General features: G+C 34.2%; 1 protein-coding gene across 1 annotated transcript in view; it reads left to right on the top strand.

Moving 5' to 3' along the window:
- Positions 1-22,399, top strand: part of LOC106869614 (nucleolar complex protein 3 homolog) — a 35,462-nt gene that overhangs the window by 2,522 nt on the left and 10,541 nt on the right. Inside the window, exons 2-15 of the mRNA XM_014915422.2 lie at positions 2,407-2,681; positions 3,707-3,879; positions 4,885-5,081; positions 6,210-6,374; positions 8,030-8,123; positions 8,342-8,391; positions 9,061-9,180; positions 10,341-10,412; positions 11,060-11,116; positions 12,923-13,042; positions 15,015-15,095; positions 16,050-16,150; positions 19,558-19,630; positions 21,862-21,997. Of these exons, the coding sequence (XP_014770908.2) occupies positions 2,407-2,681; positions 3,707-3,879; positions 4,885-5,081; positions 6,210-6,374; positions 8,030-8,123; positions 8,342-8,391; positions 9,061-9,180; positions 10,341-10,412; positions 11,060-11,116; positions 12,923-13,042; positions 15,015-15,095; positions 16,050-16,150; positions 19,558-19,630; positions 21,862-21,997 (1,714 nt within the window). The remainder of the gene's footprint in view (positions 1-2,406; positions 2,682-3,706; positions 3,880-4,884; positions 5,082-6,209; positions 6,375-8,029; positions 8,124-8,341; positions 8,392-9,060; positions 9,181-10,340; positions 10,413-11,059; positions 11,117-12,922; positions 13,043-15,014; positions 15,096-16,049; positions 16,151-19,557; positions 19,631-21,861; positions 21,998-22,399) is intronic.

Below are 22,399 nucleotides of genomic sequence, written 5' to 3' on the forward strand. Positions count from 1 at the left end.
GTGCATAAATTGGCAAGTAAATGAGACGCATCTTTGCCTCCACTGATTCACTTGCAAAGTGTTGAGTAAAATTATTTCGTTGCAGACCTCCTTTGGGTCTTTTTATTATCACTGCGACACACATAGTCCCCAGTTGGTAACATTGATTTCAAGGCCCTCCTAGATGAGAGACTGGCATTCCACTTAATGTCTATGTTCCATGCTGGCATGGATTGGAGAGTTATTAATGTAGAAATATGGTATCGTAGCTACTAACAGTTGAGGGTTGCATAGTCTAGACAGCGTTTTTAGATTTCATTATTCTCTTTAACCCGGGCAAAGCCGGGTATTTCTGCTAGTTTGAAATAAAAATGTGATGTGTGCAAGCCCACCAGTTTGTTTTAGTTTGTGTTTTTTTTCATATTAAATTCTGATATAATCGTAATCAACACTGTCTGAAAAATATTTGTGTTGAAAATTTCATTAAAAAAAATATTTTTCTGAAAGTTATGAGGAAACAAAACCGACTTTTGTGAATTTTCAGAAACTTTCCTCCCCACCCTCAGAAAATTTTTTCACAACTAATTCCTATGTAATCAGAATCTCTAATATGTTGGTAAAAATACAATTGCATTAAAAAATATCCATTTTTCGGGACATTATGAGGAAACAGAGTTGGTGGGGGGTGCATACTTGTATAGGTATGCCTTAAAATCAACTCATTACATTTTAAAATCTCTTAAAATAGAAGTTAACAATACTTGACTTTTGTTTCAGTATTTCACATAACAGTTGTGTTTTTCTTTCCTTTTTATTTTTTAAACTTATACATTTCCTATTTCTCAGAAATATGCCAGGCTTCTCTCTACTATCTGGCTCGATATGTTCTTTAAATTCAGCCAAATACTTTTTCTTTGTTTAATCCTTTGACTCATTAGGAATTGTACTGGAAAATTTCTCTCATTCAATTCCCATTCCATTTTATTTATATTACTTCATTTATGGTTAAAAAAATTAAATTTTTGACAACTTTATACTACTATGATGATAGTCTTTCTTTCCCTTTTCTGAATGTCTGGATAAATTCTTCAATCTTAAGTTAGCCCTGATTAAGAATTACATTTTTTATTTTGACATAGTATATTATATATTGTTTTCTTATGTTTTAAGATGGTAGCAGTATAATTTAAAGGAGATATGGTTACTATTTCCTTAGTTCATTTAGCTGTCAAAGGCATTCATTCAGTTTGCACTTTTTGGTTTAGTGGTCACTGTCAGGGGACTACAATGGTCTGGGAATGATGCTTGCAATAGACAAGTATTCCTTTATCATGGGGAGAGTTTTATATATTAATTTAATGTCACAAAAGTAAAGCTATAATAACCTTTGTGTCTCTTCAGACTCAGGACAGTGGGATATACAAGTTTCTTATACATTTTAATAAAAATGTTGATTTACAGAGGTTTATTAATTTCTTAATTTGATGTGGCTTTTTAGACAGTTCAAGATTAGTGCTTTGACTATACAGTATAATCAGAAAACAGCTAGTAAATATTAGTTATATTTTATATGTATAATTAACCAAAATGGCAATGACCAACCAACTCTGAAATGCATAGCAACAGAGAATGTAGCATTTAAATCAGCCATATCCAGCCCAAATATTCTTCCTGTTTTGTGTTCAAACTGTTTAGATCTGGTCTCTCTCACCTACTGTACAATGTCATTCCAAAAATGTAAGAGCACATCATTGAAATCTCAAAGCTATGAGACAATGCATGATTAATTCGAACTATTGTGAATAAATAACATTCGACAGTAATCTGAATATTAAAGGGCTAAAACTGAATTATTATATCATTTAACAAGGGTTAATGTTTATATTGACTTCTGATTAGAACAGATATGCCTTTATAACTTATTGTGATGGGCAAAGTATGAATTCCCCTACATTTTACTTGTTGTCAAGGTGTGAATGCCTGAACATCTCAGATATCAAATCAAATGTAAAAGAATCAGATGGATATACATTCATATTCATATATGTCTAAGGTTGGAGGTGACTTGTGCATAAAGTGGTCCCTTCCTGTGACATGTCACAAGCAAATTATTGTTGCAAAAATCAGTATCATGAAGAGAGTTTTGCTAGTGTACTTTATCCATGGCAAATATCTGTTGGAAGTTCACCTGCAAGACTAGCAGGTAAAGCATAACTCTCTTGTAAAGTATGTTCTTGTTTTTTTATTAGTTCTAACAGATTTCCATTTTGGTAGAATAATGTAAACTATTCAAAAATGCAAAACAATGTCTATATTCAGATTTTTATATCTTAACATTCAGAAATTAATTTTTCAAATGATCTTTCATACATTATAGTAACTGAAAAAAGTATTTTTCTAATCAACATTTTCTAACTAATTTTTCAGTCGAAGAAAACAATGAGAAAGAAGGGAAAAGGGAAAACAAGTAATGTAAAAATTGCAAATAAAAACCAAGCAAAGTTGAAAAAGAAAGCTAAAATGAAAGAGAAAACTAAGCAACTACGTAAACAAGCTAAACAACAGGTTCCAGAAGTTGATTCACAGCTTGAAAGTGAAGTGGAGTGTGAAGATGCTCTTGATGTTGAAGATACTCTTGATGCTGAAGATCTTCAATATTACCAAGACAACTTGTCAAACATTTCATTCCTTAAAAATGAAAAGTCAGTATAAATATTACACAGTATATACCTTTTTCTTTTTATGTATGCTTGTGTAGAATACATTTTATTTTTCTTTGTTATGAAAGGTGGAATCAGCTTTTCACAATTGAGGTGCCACATAAAACGCATTGATGTGGGTGCTGGTACCCTGTAATAAACACTGGTGATGGTACCACATAAAAAGCATTGGTGATGATATCACTTTGTCTTTCAAGGTCTTTGAAATATGTAGTAGTGGAGCACTGGAGTGATGTAATCAAATAACCTCCTACCCCCAAATTTCTGGCCTTGTGCCTTTAATAGAATGAGTTATTGTATGCCTTGCCTATGGCGGTAGGTTCTACCCAGGACAGATTTGCAGTATTAGGCTACAGTACTTTACATTCTGAGTTCAATTCCTTCGAGGTTGATTTTAACATACATCCTTCTTGTGTGATAAAATAAGTACCGATCAAGTATTGGTGTCAGTTAAAATGATATGCCCTTCCCTAACATTTTATGGTCTTGTGTCACATTTAGAAGTCATTATGGCCAGGTGTACAGCACAATGATCTTTCTAAGTTTGAACTTATGATCACATTCTCAGCAGTTCAGTACATTAACCAAGAGTATATAAACTACAGTTATGTATTAAAAACAAACACATCAGGGTAATAAATAAAAAGGCAGACTAGACCAAAATATTGCTTTTGGTGTTGCAAGTTGCCAGTAACTGATAGCTTCTTAAATGGTTTATTGTAAGGTAAAGTATGTTCACTTAGGTAACATTATTTGTGTTGGAGATTGACATTTTGGTATTGGCTTGCTATAATAGGTAAGATTTGTGTAAAGGATGTACTTCTTACGAATAACAGTTTATATGAAATAATCTATTTGTAAGAAATGTGATGCAGTAATGGTTGTTGGATGCATAAAATATGATATATAAAGTCTACAATTGTTAGAGTCACATATACTACAACATTCAGGTAATTAATCTTTTATATAACTATGATTAATACATACTATAATTTTCTTTTATACAGAGATATTAATAAGAAAGCAAAGAAACGAAAATGGCAAGAGGGAGATGAAAGTTCATATGAGAAAGCTCCCCGAAATAGTTTTGCTGGCGATGAGAAAGTTTATAAACGTCTTTTGCCAGTCAAAATGAAGAATAAAATAATTCCACAGACTCGTGAAATCATTCCAAAATCTGGTTTGTTTACAAATTTAATCCACTTTTCTAATTGGGTTTGTTATGTTCCACTATATTTGGCTGACATTCCCATGCAAGATAAGTCCCGACTATCGCAATCTTAAAATCAGATTTCTCAAATTCAGTTCTCTCTATTGATTTTATGCTAAGTTGCTTTATTTAAGCCGGCTTTATTAACAACGTAGCCTCATTAACAAGCAAACAGTATTGCTAACCAAATTGAGCTGAATGGTAGGCATTATAAAACATTGAATTGCATAGTCAAGACAAAGAGCATAATTTCATTATAAAATTAGTGTAATTTATTAGTTTGATTGTAATTGACTTCCTTTCAGCTTAGGATATGAATCATCCACATAAATATGAAAACCTGTGGTTGTATATAATTTTCTTAACAGAAAATCCATTTGGCATTGTTGGTTTCACATGACCTTAAAACAGGCATACAAATCAATGTGACAAATAGTGTTAAACATTCAAACATTGTCACTATCTTTCCAAATCCTGCTGCTTTTTACATGAAATTTTCAGTCCTCTAAAATTGTATTGCTGTATATGTCAACTTACCTTTTTTGGAGGCTGTAAATTTTGGTCTGAAAAATTTGACCTGTATGCTGGCAAATACAGTAGGTATGACAAAATGATGTGGCACATGATATTTTTATATACCCAGCATTTTTGGTTGCATTCTGTACCACAAGATTTGCAGCCAGGATTTAAACATCTTAGTTTCATAATGTTCAAGCGGCATTAGATTGTTGGATGTTGATATAAAAACTGCAAATAAGTGGCACTAAAGATTTAAAAGTCTGGTGAAGAATATTTTTAGATGTAATTATTTAAATTCTGGTGATGGTTGATTTTGATTTGTATTTAAATTGGTCTCTCAGGTTAATTTTATGTTTCTTGTTTGTTACTTCAAGATTTGCTTTTTCCTCATTGAAGAACTTGTCTCAATGCATTTGGAATTGATATGATATTTTCTATTTTATTTCTATTCTAAAGAGGAGGAAGATGAATCAGATTCTGAGAGTCAGAATGGAGAAGTAGATGATGAAGAATTTGCATTTAACGCCCAAGATGATGATTTTACAAATCTTAGTGTTGCTGAACAGATGCTAATAAAAGAAGAACATTTGGCAAAAGCCAAACAAAAGATGGCCCTGTTTGCTCTTTCCATTATTGAAAATCCTAATGAACATGTAATTCTCATTTTTATTTCTTTCTAGTTGCATAACACTTTTGCTTGCTATACTCACCTTATATACCTATTGTCAAACCACTTTTAAGAAATTACACTGCACATACGTTGCATTTTGATAGTTCAATGATTTCAGTCATGTATTGGTTTCTTATGTTCCACTATATTTGGCTGACATTCCCTTGCAAGATAAATCTTGTCTATCACAATCTTAAAATCAGATTTCTCAAATTCACCATAACTAATGCTCCCTTCTGACACAATACATTTATCATTACTGCATTTTTACAATCTTCGTTTTTCATTGTTGACATAAATTAGACAATATTTAAGTTAGTGTTAATATATAGGATACAAGAAGCATTAAAAAGTTAACCAGAAAGTACTTATAAGGAGAGAAAAAAGAACTCAAACCAAAATATTGGTCAGTGACTATCATACACCATCTCTCCATGCAACTTAATTCTGCAGCAGTTCATCTCTGAATTTTAATATTCTGATATCTAACCTACTTTCTTCCTATGCATTTGTTACAGTTACCTGGTACCATAAGCTTAACCCTTTTGGCCTGGCTGGTACATATTTAGTTAGATATTGTTAAAACCAACAATTCTCAGTTTTTCCATGGAATAAGTAACATTTCATGTTTATGTAAACACATTTAACAATTTATAGGTTCTGACATTCAGATAAGTTCATTAAATTATCATTAAAATTGTTGGTAAATATTGTTAAGTGATCATTATTAATATCACTGATAGGTGTTAGAGTTACCTCTAAATCACGGCAAGCATGTTTTTGCTTGTATCTTTATTTAATAAAATCAGTTTTTTAAATCTTACGTTGGGTCATCAGTCCGCACTGAAGGACCCAGTGCAGAACTTGTTTTTTTGTGTGTTTTTCCTTAAGAATTGATTCTTGTACAGACTGCTGCTACTACAACTTCTTTTGATTTGGAGTGATTGTATGGATGTAAATTAAACACACACCACACTAAACTTATTTAGACAGGTTTCTTCGACATAAAACCATGGGAGAAAACTCAGCTAGTTCTACAGAATTGTTATAATCTTGTAAAATTCAAGTTAACTGGGACTTAGTTTCAGTTATCGGTTTATATACATTTCAGATATCCCGGCTGCGAGAATTACTCCTTATGTTACAAAACCCCACCTCCTCTGACGTAGATGTTGCCATCAGCAAACTTGGTATGATTACTCTCATGGAGATATTCAAAGATATCATTCCTGGCTATAAGATACGGAAGTTGACTGAAAAAGAACAGCAACAAAAGGTAAATGTTCTTTAAGTATACTCTATATATTTTTGTAAATATAACATTAATATTTTATTATCACTCGTCATTGACGATTCTTTAATGTTCTATGTCGAGTGAGGTAAATCAGAGTGGACCGTCGACCTATAGGAATATCTGCATTTATTGGTTAGTTATACGGGACTCATCATCATCATCATCATCCGATCAGGCAACATGCCTGAACCAATAAGTTATATTGGCCTTTTGCGAGCTGAAATATCTCATCTGCGCACACCACAGGAACAGATGATAGTGGTAGTTTGCTAACTGACCTTTATTGACCCTGGCTGTTGACAGTTTGTTATCTGTTCATCTGCTCAGCATCTAGTGACACTGACTACTCAATAAATTCAGCTTCTGAAATACTTCATATTCATCATTCTGCATTTCATGATTTCAGCATTTCCTAGCTCAGGTGGTTACATGCTATTTAACTCATAGCTGGGACCCTGACAAGTGCTACAATTCCAGGTTAGAGTAGACCTAGGAAGAAGTGGGGCTAAGGGGTGGTTCCATATTCCTCAGAACCCTGGAGCTCCAGATGCATTGAATTAAATTGAATTGTATCTTATGATATATAATTATGGCTAAAGATACAAACTTATTCAGAGCTAAGCTTCAATGGTAGTTATTGTGGATTTCAAACGTCCTGTCAATTGTTTGTCATTTTATTAGTGTAATCAATTGCAACTTTCTTATTCCACTATATCCCTGTCATTTAAACGTCCATTTTCCCATGTTTGCATGGGTCAGATGAGAGTACATCGAGGCAGAGTTTCTACTAAGAGCCTGGACAAATTTTATGCAAAGAACTGGAAACTAAGGGCACTGCATGAATGAGCCCTTTGTTGACAAAAATTGCTCGAACATGTCAAGAAGCCTGCTTTCATGGTGGACTGCAAGCTAATGACACTGTCATGAAGCCATGTTTGTAAACCAGCAGCAGTGAAGAAAATATAAACTTACTTATATACAATATGCTTCAGTTTCTGTCAACTAAATCTATTCACAAGGTAGTGATCAACCAGGAGCTATAGTAGAAGACACTTGCCCAAAGTGCTATGCAGTGAGACTGAACCTAAAACTACATAGTTAGGAAGTGAGACACAAGTTGACCTTTGACTCGTTTATAATTTAACTGATTTTTTGAAAAAATTTAAGCTAGGCAATTACTAATGTGTAGTACCCATTTTCTTTGTAGGCTCTTATCGTTTCATTTTTGTGTCTCCCTTTTTCTTATGCTGCTGTGAGTTGGGTCTGAATTATTGATGTCACCCTTACATGTTTTACATGTAAGGTACTTTTATTCCATGTCTTCACACACTGAACTGTTGCTGGACATTTTGTGTATAGGAGACATAAACGTCACTGCTGAAGCGATGTCACTGTGAAGACCCGTAGATGCAAACACAAATGCATGTGTACATATGCATGCACATGTGTACGTACACACACACACACACACACAGAGGAAACGAACTAAGACTTGGTTGAAAACACTACCAGTTGGAAATGTATTTATTCCTACAATTCATATGAACAGTTCCAAAATTGACTGCTCTTCCTTAGCCATGATATTTGTTAATTTAGTTTTCTACACCTACGACTAACTTCAAAGTTATTCATTTTAGATGTCAAAAGAATTTAAAGTTTTACACAGTTTTGAAGAATCATTGCTGAAATCTTACAAGCATTACCTTGAATATCTTTGGTCAGTTGTTTCTCGTAAGTATTCTTTTTTTTTACCCTCATACCTGTTCATTACATCTCAGAATGTCATGCGCTTTGTAGATTTTTCTGCTATTCATATTAACTAGAATTTCAAAAAGTAATTTTTTTCAGTTTTCTTTTCTCTTTTTTCCCACTGGATTTTCATATAATTGCAAAATTGTTAATAATGAATAATTTGGATTAAATATTTGCACAATTCATTTTAATTTCAGAACCCAAAGTTGACGCTACCTTATCACAAACTAAACTAAATGATAAAAAGGTAAGAAAAATTCGTTTGTAATTCTTTTTCTTATGTATTATTCCTTATATGGAATGACTGTAGTATTGAATCTTCATATTGTAATAAGTGAAGAAGCATTTTGCTTTCCAGCTAGGTGCAGTAGTGGCTGCATGGTGAAGATGTTTGCATTGCAATCACATAGTTCCAGGTTTGACCCCGCCATGTGGTATCTTAGAAGAGCATTTTCTAACATTGCATCAAAGAGATTCAAGTTTTTTAAGTGAATTTGGATAGATGGAAACTGTGTGGAAGCCTATCAGACTATTCTCCAATAGTAGGCTTAATCCATCACCTGGTGTAGCACAAACATTTGATCTTTAATCAGCATGCACTAAGCAAGTTATTGGACCAGGTGCTCCTCTGAAGATAATTTGATATCTCAGTGTACTGCATCAACCTATGAATTTGGTTTCATTCCATTATCTGCAACAAGTCTTGGAGGCATGTAACATGCCATGAGCAGTACACTTCCTCTTTTAATCTGGCCATCATTTTAAATGAAATCTCTTTTTTATTTCTTCAGTATTTTTACAGTTTGTCTTGTTTGATACACACTTATGGAAGTGTAGCTAAAGATAGACTCATGAGGTTGTTCTAATTAAGTTCAAGTTGGATCTAAGGTTTCTGTTTTTTTTTTTTATACAACAGATTATGAAAGAAGTTGCTACTCAATGCCTATGCAAGCTACTTGTTAGCTGTTATCACTTCAATTTCCGCAGTGAACTCATCTCATTTGTTGTCCCTTGCATGAATCTGTTCAACAAAGTGGTATGATTTTTCTTTATTTTTAATTTTTCTTTGTATATGTACATGTGTGTATATATGTGTGTGTGTGTGTGTGTAAGAATGAGAGAAAATATATATCTTGACACAGTCTTCATTACTGAATCAAGCAAATACTTATTCTTTGTTAAAATTTACCTTAACATGTGAATAGAAGGATCAAGTACACTTATGATCAATAGGCAGTCCAGTTATGACCTTCTCAACATTTTTCTGCTACAGTCTGTCTCAGATCACATAATGTGTCCATTTTTTAAGACAGATGTGATTTGAAGGTGATTTAGCTGTTATTTCAAGTGTTGGCATGTAATGGTCTTGATTCATAGTTGGCAAGTTCTTTCCATAGACTAAAAAAGGCAACATTACATCAAGTTGGTTTTCCTCTTCAAACTTAGAGGTTCTAAGGGTGCTTGACTCCTGAGAGCATTGTAGGAATGGTGTTGTGACATACTTGAGTATTTTACTTCTGCTAGAGCTCATCTCGGTCCAAGTCTGAACACAACTGATTTCTTCTACTGAAACAGAAAATGAGAAGAGAAAGAACAGGAGAGAGAAGAAATAGCTCCAGTACCAGACTGGTACTTTATTTTTCAACACCAAAAGGGTGAAAGGTAAAATTGACTGCAGCAAGATTTGAACTCAGAGCATTAGAACAAATATTACAGAGCAGTTTCTCTGGTGCTCTGCCAACTGTGCTAACTCACTGCCTTATCATTCTATTAGGATATCAATGATGTGGGAAAAGTAAAGCCCTTGGCTATTTGGATATATTTCACTGTTTTTTGTTTTTTTTTTCATGTAAGCTTAACTGTGTTCGTTTTTTCTTTCTTTCTTTTTGGAGCATTTTGTTTTATGGCTATATACTCTCTATATTCTTACTAAGCAGTTATTTATGTAATCTGAGTAGAATTTAATTCTTCAGCCAAGCAAGATAAGTTATATGCTTTGTCCCTAAGTTCACAACTTATTGGTTACAGTGAAGTGTGAACTCTTGACCATGTATTCAATATGTCAATCACCTTAACTTTAAAAGCATTGTGTCTGTTTGCTTGCATGAAATCAATAAGATGTGCATCTTTAGTTATGTTATATTCGAGCAAAGGCTACATTTGTCGATAATTTTGTTAATTGTTATTCAATTCCAGAGTTCAAATGCTGCATGTGAGGCAGTTAAAGAGGTTTTCAAAATAGATAAACTTGGTGCTGCTTCTCTTGAAGTGAGTAAAAATTTGCTTATATAATATCATTGCTTGTTTGACTGTTTAATACTTAACCATTTCATTACCCTATTTCTGCTGAAATATACTCCCTTTGTTTCATTTAATTATTTTTAATAATTAAGAATTTGATAAAATAATTTTGTCATAATCAAGCTGGTGCTTGGAACTTAAATTAGCATGAAATTTTGATGGATGACTTTAATTTAAAACAGGATGTTTGTATCCTAGAACTAGGGACAATCTCAGGCAGGTTGGTAACAAAAGGGTTTTAAATAGGTTACCACATGGAGAACCTAGTGGCTGTTGGCTTCTACACTATGCCTTTTTGTTGTCCTTGAATCTGATGATAGTGTTTTGAAAAGTATTTAAATATTTGTGAAATGTAATCTAGCAGAACTCTGTAACCCATAACAGCCACAAAATATAAAATTTGTGATGATTATTATTAATGGGTGTAAGTGAAAAAGAAGGTTGCTTTAGAGTAGTAAACTGTTTGGTCTTTTATTAGTTAACTCCGTCTTTGTTTCTATATAAAGTATTTTTCTCTGTATCCCTTAGTAATGTGACAATACTTCCTTTTTATATTAACACGATTTTTCTTTTCCTATAGTAATCTGACTATATTATATAATCTATATTTTCAGATTGTAAAAGGTATTGAAGACCTTGTTAAAAAGAAAATATCTCTTGTGAAACCTAAGGTAAGTGGAATTGGATGGAATTTAAATTATTCTGAACACTCTGCCTTTTGGCAGTGATCATAGTCCTGGTTATCTTTATTTCTAGTGAAGAGAAGGAAGAGAGGAACTTGATTAGAACTCTTCATTGTTTGATTATTCTAAGTTGCTATGTTTGAGAATGGGATTAGCTAGGTTGCCATCTAAGGCTGTGGATTTGGCTGTGCCCAGATGGAGAAGGATCTGCAAAGTTTGGAAACTGAAAGCATTGAAAGGTTTAATGAGAGACAAAGGAAGAAACTAATTTGAGAATACTGTTATTTGTACTGAAAGTGAATTTGGAAGGGGAACCAAGGGCACAATGTGGCTTTATCAGGTTAAGTCAAAAGTTGTTTTTTTTTATATTTTAAGCTTTAATTAATAATTCAAACAAATTAAATATGAAATGAGTTCTTCATCAAAATATATCCCATCTTAGTCTGTTGCCATTGTTGTGCCAGAAGCTCAATTCTACGCTTATGCCATTTTACTGGTCTAGAGGTAAAAAACTCTCTGCATCTGTTTTCAACCTCATCCACATTGTAGAACCTCCATCCATGCAGGAAATGAGCCTTGGCTTGGAAAAGGTGGTAATTTGATTGTGCAAGGTCTGGACTGAAGGTAGGGTGAGGCAGCATTTGCAGCTCTTCAAGTTTACACTTGGTCACATTGGCAGTTTGTGCTGGGGCATTGTCCTGTTGTTGGAATGCATGTCTTCAGTAGACCAATGCCAGGTAGTGGGCTTTTAAATCATAATGTACTTGCTGCACTTGTTGAGCATAAAGGTTAGCATTCACAGCATAACCTTCAATTCAAAATGCCTGTCTTTGACAAGTTCTGAATTCTGACCAGAACAAAACCACTGATTTTTCTTATTAAAATTTACGAAAATAGATCCAATTTTCATCCCCAACTTGATACCAAAAATTGGCATTTCGACGATTTGCCAGCAGTTGTTTGCAAACGTTCATATCTGGTTATTGGCCATTTCATGAGGAGCTTCTCAACAATGCCTGCTCACAAGGCCAAACTTATGGAGGTGCCAACTAATGATGCTTTGTTAAGGACCAAGTTCTGCTGACAATGTACGAGTGTTTGTGCTTGGCTATTGTTCAGCCATTTCAAGCAAGGCCTTATCTTCCACAACAGGTTGTCTAGTCAAATGTGGAGAAAAAGGACTCAGTGTAAGTGCAGCAGCAGAAGAAATTAATGATGTGGAAGGCTCAGGAACTGTCAACAAATGGTTCAGATGTTTCAAGGAATGTGACACCAGCCTCATAAACAAACCAAGGTCAGGGTGACTGCTGTCAGGGAAGAAATGAGGAATATTCTTTCAGACTGCACTCGGAATGAAAGTATATTTGATCTTAATGGTCAGACTATGTAGCAAGATATTGTCGAATGTTATCTGCTCCTAACAATTTTTGAGTCTACACTTTTGGTTCAGAAATGGAAAGAAGAAATTTTGAAATAGTTATTGTATAGGTGTTGGCATATCTTTGTAGTTAAGAAGATTGCTCTGCAATCTTGTGATTTCACATTCAGTCCTACTGAGCAGCACCATGGGGAAGTGTCTTTTACTATAGTCCTGGGCTGACAAATGCCTTTTGAGTGAATTTGGTAGATGGAAACTCTGAGAAAGCCTGTCATGTATATATATATATATATATATATCTAAATAAAGGAAAGTTCAAAAAGAAATATTTGAAGAATTATAACATTGCTTATTTTACAAACGCTGAAATATTCTGTTCTTGTATTATTAAAATATCATATTCTGTTTTGCACTAGGTATTGAGCACTTTGCTGTCTCTGAAGATTAAGGAAATTGACATTGCTCAAGCCAAAAGCAGGGCTGAAAAGGAAAAACATAAACAGAAATTAATGAAAATGTCTCGGCGAGAAAAAAAGGTAATATGTCTTTTACATATGTATTCTAACACTGAACCTTTTGAATTCTGATCTTTGGAGATATGTGTGTGTTAGCTGTGGACGAGTGTCATTATCATACAAGTGGTGTCTTTTGTTTCCAATCTTCCAGGAATACTTGTCTGGCTATGGGGTAATATTACATTACTTGAGAACAGGTGAGTTTTGGTGACAGGAGTGGTATCCAGACATAGGGAAATCTGGCTCTGTCAGCATGAAAAAGTAGATATTAAAACAATGATGATATATGTGTACATGTATGTCTATATATAGGTGCAGGTGTGACTGGTAAGAAGCTTGCTTCCCAACCCATATGGTTCCAGGTTCAGTCCCACTGCACGGCACCTTGGGAAAGTGTCTTCTACTATAACCTTGGGCCAACCAAAGCCATGTGAGTGGATTTGGTAGATAGAAACTGAAAGAAGCCTGTTGTGTGTATGTATATATATATATATATATATATATTTATGTGTGTGTGTCTGTATTTGTCCCCCCACTATTGCTTGGCAATTGATGCTGGTGTGTTTATGTCCCCGTAACGTGGCGGTTTGACAAAAGAGATTGATAGAATAAGTACTAGGCTTACAAAGAATAAGTCCTGGGGTTGATTTCTTTGATTGAAACCCTTTAAGGTAGTGCTCCAACATGGCCACAGTCAAATGGCTGAAACATGTAAAAGAATATCTCTCATCATCATCATTTATCTCTTTAGCATTTAAACCGGCCATATCCGGCCAATGTATTTTACCTGGTTTATGTGAAAACCAGCCGGATTCAGCCTATCACACCTACCTTTCAATATTGTTCTAAAAATATACAACCACATCATCAAAATTTCAAAGCTACAAAATAATGCATGATTAATTAAAAATAATGTGAATAAGCTGCCATTGCCATGATCAAGGAAAGCTCAACATTTTCCTGCAAAATAGCCAGAAGAATCTACTTTTTTTTTTTTTTTTATCATAATGGTATTTAAACTGTGAAAAAATAGTTGTTAACAGACTAACAAAACTTGTTCCCAGAAAAGTCTGCAAGTTGCGAAGAATCAATAAAACAACACATTCAGTTTTCAATAATTCAAATTTATTCACATACACAAAGCTAACTTTGGCATTCAGGTTCTAATGTATTATAGCTATGTGTTAAATTAATGTTATTTCTATTCTACCAGCTTATTCTATTCCATTATCATCTCTTTCACTTCCAATCAAAATTATTCTCTAAATCTACATAATTGTCCATTACTTCAATCAACAAATGTTTGTAGTTACAACAGGAAAAGATTTGGTGACATAGTTTTTTTTGTGTAGCAATAGACATCCTTTTTGGTAATTGTTATCATTGGCGCCATTATCTTTTCATTGGTAATAGTTTTGTTATTTTACAGTGAATAAAAATCATCCTTGTTGACAATTTGTCATCATTGGTATCATCCATTATCTCCATTTTACAGCAAAAATTGGTATCCTATTCACTTTCAACACCGAATTCCTGTTAAAATATACTGCCTTTTTTTTTTTATTAATTTTGGTAATAATAAAGAATTTAATAAAATAACCTTATCATTATTAAACTGGAGTTTGGAACATAAATTAATATGAAATTTCTTTGGAAAGTGTTAATTTAGGTTACTTTGAAATAGAAAGTTTGTATCATAGATCCATGGGTAGTTTTGGGTGGTGGTTTGGTATCAAAAGGGTTGACAGCATCAATCTCATTGAGATGGGGGTAGAGTGCGGGTTGGAAAGGTCACAGGTACTATTCCTTCCACAAGACCCATCAAGTAAAATATAAGATAATAAACATAGCAACTAAAGGAAGGAAACCAATTGCAGAATTATTGAATGTATTGAAAATATCAACTTGTTGATAGTAAGATGATGGTATTGATGCGTTTGGAGGTGTTGATAAAAGCGATGATTTAAAGTTGTATAAACATTTTCTGTTTCAGAGAGAGAAACAAATGGAACGTCTACAAAATGAACTTCTTGAAACCAAAGCTTCAGAAGACAAGAAAAAGAAACTAGAATATGTAAGATTCCACTGGAACTGTTTTTCTTAAATCAAAATATATGTGTGTACATTTGTCTTCAAGTGTCTTTGCATTGATGCTACTTGGAAGTGGTGACTTGTTTATATCCCACATAATATGTCCGACACAATTTCATTGTGAGAAGACAAATGGAATAAAAGAAATTACTTGATAATAAGTAAAGATTGGCACCAGGAAGGGCATCTGGCCATAGAATAATACCTCAGGAAATTTTGTCCAACATGGAAAAACTAACATAAAAACAGTGATGTGTGATGTACATGGAGGAAATCAGCATGAAGGTGTCAACAAGTAGGTTGATATAGGGAGAGGAAAGATGTGGGTGGCGAGGATAACGAGAGTTGATGGAATGTGGTTAAGAACAAGACTCATTTGTTCATAGGTTTACTCAATCTGAGCTGACCTGAGGTTAAACAAAAAACATTGAGGTTTAAATCTGGTGTCTATTCTCTGTAGTACTAATTGGGTTATTCTGTTGCACTGGTAAAATTTGTGCTAATGTGAACTGTATACTTTCATTTTAAGCCTTCTTATTGTTATATAATCTATTTATACACACTCACTGCCTATAATACAATCTTGCTCAATCTACTGTTTTCCTGATATTGCTTTATATAGACTATGCATTGTATATACTTTGCTTTGTACATAGTATTAGTTGTATATGCTATCTACTTGTATAAGTTGTCATTTGGTATGTATACCATTTATTTTGTTGTATATACTATCTATTGGTTGCTTATGCTGTCTATAATTTGTAAATATTGTCAATTGAGTATATATATCATCTGTTAGTTAGATGCACTGGCTATTATTTGTATATAGCATGTATTGTCTACATGTGTATTCTATCAGTCGCTTGTATATACTGTCTTCGTATTGTATATAGTCTCTTACATAGACTATTATGGTCTTTGTTATTCTGTCTTACAGAACACCAGAATAATACAGCATGTTTTTGCAACATACGTCCGTATCTTGAAGAAATCTCCAGACTCAGCCCTTGTAACAGTTGTTCTTGAAGGATTGACCAAGTGAGTTTATAGTTTGATTTGTATATTGATCCTTTGCTTAATTTAAAAGTCATTCGCAGTAACACAACGATTAAGTAAATAATGATACATGTAGCATCATACCATTATCTCATTCTTATTTTCATTATTATTTTTCAGTCAAATGTTTAACAATACATAATAGTTATATGGTTAAGAAGTTTGCTTCTTAACTGCATGGTTTGGGGTTCAGTCCCACTGTGTGACATTGTGTGCAGTTACCTTGTACTATAGCTCCAGCCAACCTATGTCTTGTGAGTGGATTTGGTAGATGTAAACTGAAACACCATTGTGTGTGTGTGTATTTATATACATATATTGTGTCTGGGGAGAGTCATTCTGTTTTAATGCCTTATTAATTAACACACTCACCAGTTCAATTTTCACTTATTTACTTATTTATTTTTTAAAAAAATTTCCATTGCTTCTTGCAACCTCTTCAATAGTTGTTAACTCTGTCTGTTATCGAAACTGGATTCTCTTTGTTTTTTTTTTGTGCGCATGTGTATGCATCAGTGTGCATGTATATACACATGTATGTATGTATGTATGTATGTGTGTGTATTCATATATGTATTTATGTGTGTGTTTATATGTATGTATTCTACATATTCATGTGTTTGTGTGTTCATGTTTGTATGTGTGTATATTTGTGTATGTACATCTGTCAACTGGTGTGTGTATGGGTTTGTGTGACTATGTAAATGCGTTTGTTATGTATGGATGTGTCTCCATATGTCTCCTCATGTGTTTCAGTCTTTTGTGTATGTGTGTGTGTGCTTGTTTGTTCATATTACCTATGTACCTATCTGTCTACATAGCTATCTGTTTACTTACATATCCATTTACCTACTTTTATATATATATATATATACGTCTACATAACAGCCTACTAACAAATCTACCTGTGTATGCATAAAAGAAGTAAAGACTGGAATAGGATACAGAGAGTTTGTGACAAAGCAAACAGGGTGAATACATAGTAAAAGGCTGACAGATATCAAGGAGTGATGTTTATAGAGGCCACATAGCCCATAGAGAACTAACCCAAAGATTTAGGAAAGCTCTGAAGGAGGCCAAACTCAAAATTAAGATCGTTGAAAAGCCAGGGAGCTCCATCAAATTACAATTATGTAGGGTGTACCCCTTTGAGAATACCACATGCACCAATGAGAACTGCATGACATGTAAAATTAACCTTATGTAGTCTATAGTATAAAATGCATAGAGGGTGCTTGTAAAGACAAGAATATGACATACATTGGTGAGATGTCTAGAAACATTGTGGAGAGACTAAATGAACATTTGAAACAATATAATGACAAAAACAGTCCTCTATATTCTACCAATGTACCAAAGACCAACATAGAAACACACTGGGTTGGTTTGACCTTTGCATTTTATCCAAGCACCTAAAGGACCCAACACTCACACAAATACAGGAGTGTGTCCTCATGAATGAAATATCCCCAGTACTAAATAGGAGATATATGTAGAAGGTAGTGATACCCCAATAGCCACAGTTTATACATACACAGGTAAATTTGATAGTAGGCTGTTATGTAGACACACACACTGTCTTCTCTTACCCACACTTCCTGTTTTGTCACCACACTTCCTGTTTTGACATCACACTTCCTGTTTAACACATAAACTTTCGGCCTTTTGTAAACACAACACCAATCTTAATTACATGCATCCTAATCTTTCTAACAATTATCTACATGGATTACCATTGAACTTTAAAAGCTCAAAGACAATATAATGTATTGGTATATTTATTTTTTTATATATTTTTTATATTTTTTATTTTTTTGTAAAAAACATTATTTTCATTTTCCCTCTTCTTGAAAATTCGCCATGCAATGAAAGCCAGTTAGAAATCCTTTTTAATCCTCCTTATACACATCTATATTAAAATATGCTTTCAGTTTAGCATTCTGCCTTATTATTATTATTTTTTATTTTCCTATTATTTCTCCACATGCTGTTAACATATTTACTGACTTATATATGTATATATATATATATATATATATATACAGAGCTGGGTGCAAGTTCATTAATTCGTTAATTAATGAAGTTAACATTTTCGTTAACAATTTAACTTTTAAGTTAACTTTGAGAATCATTATCGGGCTAATTAACTTCCGTTAACTCAAGTCTGTTAACGCAAAAATTTCATAAAAACCAGTAAATGTTTAAAAGTTTCTATTGTTTTCAGATTGTCTTAGCATATTTAATATTGTACATGTCATTCTTTCAACCCTGATATAACGCCACTTGTAGGACCTTGTTTGGCCCTGCCTGGATTTGAAAGACAACAGGAAATTTCTTTGTCCTGTCAAGAGGAAACAGTAGTTGGTGTCTTTCCACTTGATCCGTGACCTTGCTGAGGTGGATGTTAACAGAGAAAATATTGACTTCCATAAAGTGGAAAAAATAAATGGAAAGTAAAAAGTTGCTAAATATTTCAGTGTAAATGCAAATATCTGTTACATGGTAGCAGGGCATGCTAGAAAAGCAGTCAAGAAAAGGAAAGATTTGACTGCTTTTCTAGCATGCCTTGCTACCACGTAACAGATATTTGCATTTACACTGAAATATTTACACACACAAGGACACATATAGAGACACATCCATACATAACAGACACAGGTATATAGTCATGCAAATCCAAACACATAGACACACTCAAACGTACACACACAAGGAGAGAGAGAGAGGTACAAACACACACACATGCATGCATACATACATACATGTATACACTTGCACACTGACGCACAAACAAAAAGAACACAGCTCCAATAACAGACAGTCAACAACTATTGAAGAGGTTGCAAGAAGCAATGAAAATTTTAGAAAAAAAAAATGAGACAAAATCGAACTGTTGAATGTTAATTAATGAGGCATTAAAACAGAATGACTCTCCTCAGACACAATAAAATATGCTTCAACACATGAATTCGCATAAAGAATCTTGCAAACTAAATACAAAAACGAAATATATATGTGTGTGTGTGTGTGTTTGTATCTCTTTGTTTTGACATCACATAATGGTTGTAAATGAATGTCACTGCCTTACAAGCAGTGTCATTCATTTCTGATATTCTGCAAAACCATGTCTGGCCATTGGGGATGTATTACCTTGCTTGGAACCAGGTGAGTGTTGGCAACAGGAAGGGTGCCCAGCCATAGAAAAACTGCCTCGACAAATTCCATTTGATCCGTGCAAGCATGGAAAAGTGGATGTTAAGTTATGATGAATAGATATGTCAGCAAATATAAAATCAAACAAATGTGGGTGTTGAATATTTAGTAGATGATTTACCCGTGTTTACTTGTTAATTGTTGGCTTTATTCTTTTTTTCATTTTTTTTTTCCAGATTTGCTCATTTTGTGAACATTGATTATTTTGAAGACCTTTTCAGCACACTGAAAAATATGATTGCAAGCCAGGTGAGTTTTTAAGTTCCGATGTTAGCAATTTAACCCTTTTGATACTAAGGCAGCTGTAATTGGCTGAGAATTTTATTGGCAAATATTTCCATCCTGCCTGAAAATGGCTGAAATAACCTAGTCATATTAAAGTGAGAATTTCTGCACAAATCCCCTGAGTACACCCGTGGAAACAGAATTCTTAAAGTATGGAATAAACTACCCACATCAGTTGTTAACTGTCAGGGCACTGCATCCTTCAAAAATTCCATGCTTCCTAAATTTCACCAACACTATTCCTGATGTGCCTATGCACCCTTTCCTCTTTATGTCTCTCTTAATGTTCATTTTCCTATCTTATGTGTTTTTTTTATTCTGTGTCCTGTGTATGTACTTCTATCTTTCACTGCTGTCTATTTTACTTGACTCACATGTCTGCTTTCTGTACACTCTTTTGACTTTTCTGACAAATTGCAGTGCATCTGAGCACTGAATATAATAAACTCATTATTATGTACTGCCTTTATTTCAATCTGTGGAGGTGCAATGGCCTAGTGGTTAGGGCAGCGGACTCGCGGTTTCGATTCCCAGACCGGGCGTTGTGAGTGTTTATTGAGCGAAAACACCTAAAGCTCCACGAGGCTCCGGCAGGGGATGGTGGCGAACCCTGCTGTACTCTTCCACCACAACTTTCTCTCTTACTTCCTGTTTCTGTTGTGCCTGGAATTCAAAGGATCAGCCTTGTCACACTGTTTGACGCTGAATATCCCCGAGAACTACGTTAAGGGTACATGTGTCTGTGGAATGCTCAGCCACTTGCACGTTAATTTCACGAGCAGGCTGTTCCATTGATCGGATCAACTGGAACCCTCTGTGTCATAAGCGACGGAGTGCCAACAACAACTGTGTACGTACTTCTACTTTTCACTACTGTCTTTTTTTACTTGACTGACATGTCTGCTTTCTGTACACTCTTTTGACTTTTCTGACAAGTTGCAGTGCATCTGAGCACTGAATAAAATAAACTCATTATTATGAACTGCTTTTATTTCAATCAGTTTGGAAAATAATGAAGAATTTAGGAAAAAAACCTTTGTTATTAAGCTGGTTTTTAGAACGTAAATTAACAAAAAATTTTGATGGAAGGTTTTAATTTAGATCACTTTAAAACAGGAAGTTTTCATCTTAGAACCAAGGGTAGTCTAAGGCAGGTTAGTATCAAAAAGGTTAAAGGCATCAATCTTCAAAAGTCCACATCAACACCCCCCACCCTCACTCTCTCTCAAGAAATGATATTTAAAAAAAATGTCTGTATGGCTGGACTGACAAACATCAGTATGGTCCCATAGCATGCATTATGCACTATGTCCTTGTATAAAAAGCCTTACACTAGCCTGGCTGATAACTGCATGACCTCACTTTGTGACTGAGTCTCTTGAGTAACAATAACCAGTTGATAATGTTAAATAGAGGATATAACAATATTGTGAGTGTTTGGAATCTATCAATTTTAATAGCAGTAACTGTTAGTTAACATTATCTTTGATTATAATAAGCAACCTCTACCTTCCACTATCATCATCATCGTAGTTTAACGTCCGCTTTCCATGCTAGCATGGGTTGGACGATTTGACTGAGGACTGGTGAACCAAGTGGCTACACCAGGCTCCAATCTGATTTGGCAGAGTTTCTACAGCTGGATGCCCTTCCTAACGCCAATATATATATATATATAGTCAACAGATGAGATCTAGAGATGCTCAGTATAGAAAATATTTAGTAGAACTTATGCTCCAAAATCTTTACCAAGTGCAAGAGGAACCCAGGTGAGCAGATATGGAGATAATGATTCAAATAAACAAATAAAACTGCTTGCGCTAGATTTATGCAATACACATACATATATACCTGTAAATAGAGAGAGACAAGGACTGAAAATGTTCAGACGATGAACATTCGTGTATAAATATGTTGATATTTATATATTAACAAAGCAGAAAGCTGAGGTGTGTATAAATCTGTTCTGTTAATATATAAATACCTACATATTTATACATGAATGTTCATAATCTGAATATTTTCAGTCTTTGCATCTCTCTATTAACATGTATATTGTATAAATCTAGCCCAAGCAGTTTTATTTGCTTACTTGGATCATTGTCTGTCTGTCTGTCTGTCAGTCAATCATGCTAGTTATGTTGGTTTTTTCAAAAATTGGTTGGTTAATATTTGTAATTTTTTCTCTCTTCCAGAGCTTGACCTTGCAGCAGACTATACAATGCACCTTAACTGCTTTTATGATACTTTCTGGACAAGGCAATGTTTTAAACATCGATCCTGTGCATTTCTACAAATATTTCTACCACAGAATGATATCACTAAATGCAGGTAAGAAGACATAACAGAAAACAAACACAATATTCTTGTCTATTAATGTGCTGGATTATCTGAATGAGTAAAGCACCAGTGAAAATGTCAAAGAGTATTTAGTTACATTGCTTTATGTTCTGAGTACAAATCCTGCTGTGATTGACTTTTCATGCTTCAAAGGTTAAAATAATTTCTCAAGAAGACCCATCCACCACAGCATACCCAAGAAGACCCATCCACCACAGCATACCCAAGAAGACCTGCCCACCACAACATACCCAAGAAGACCTGTCCACCATGACATACCGAAGAAGACCCACCCACCACAGCATACCCAAGAAGACCTGCCCACCACAACATACCCAAGAAGACCCACCCACCACAGCATACCCAAGAAGACCCGCCCACCACAACATACCC

The sequence above is a fragment of the Octopus bimaculoides genome, chromosome 18 (genome assembly GCF_001194135.2).
Source record: "Octopus bimaculoides isolate UCB-OBI-ISO-001 chromosome 18, ASM119413v2, whole genome shotgun sequence".
NCBI lineage: Eukaryota > Metazoa > Mollusca > Cephalopoda > Octopoda > Octopodidae > Octopus > Octopus bimaculoides.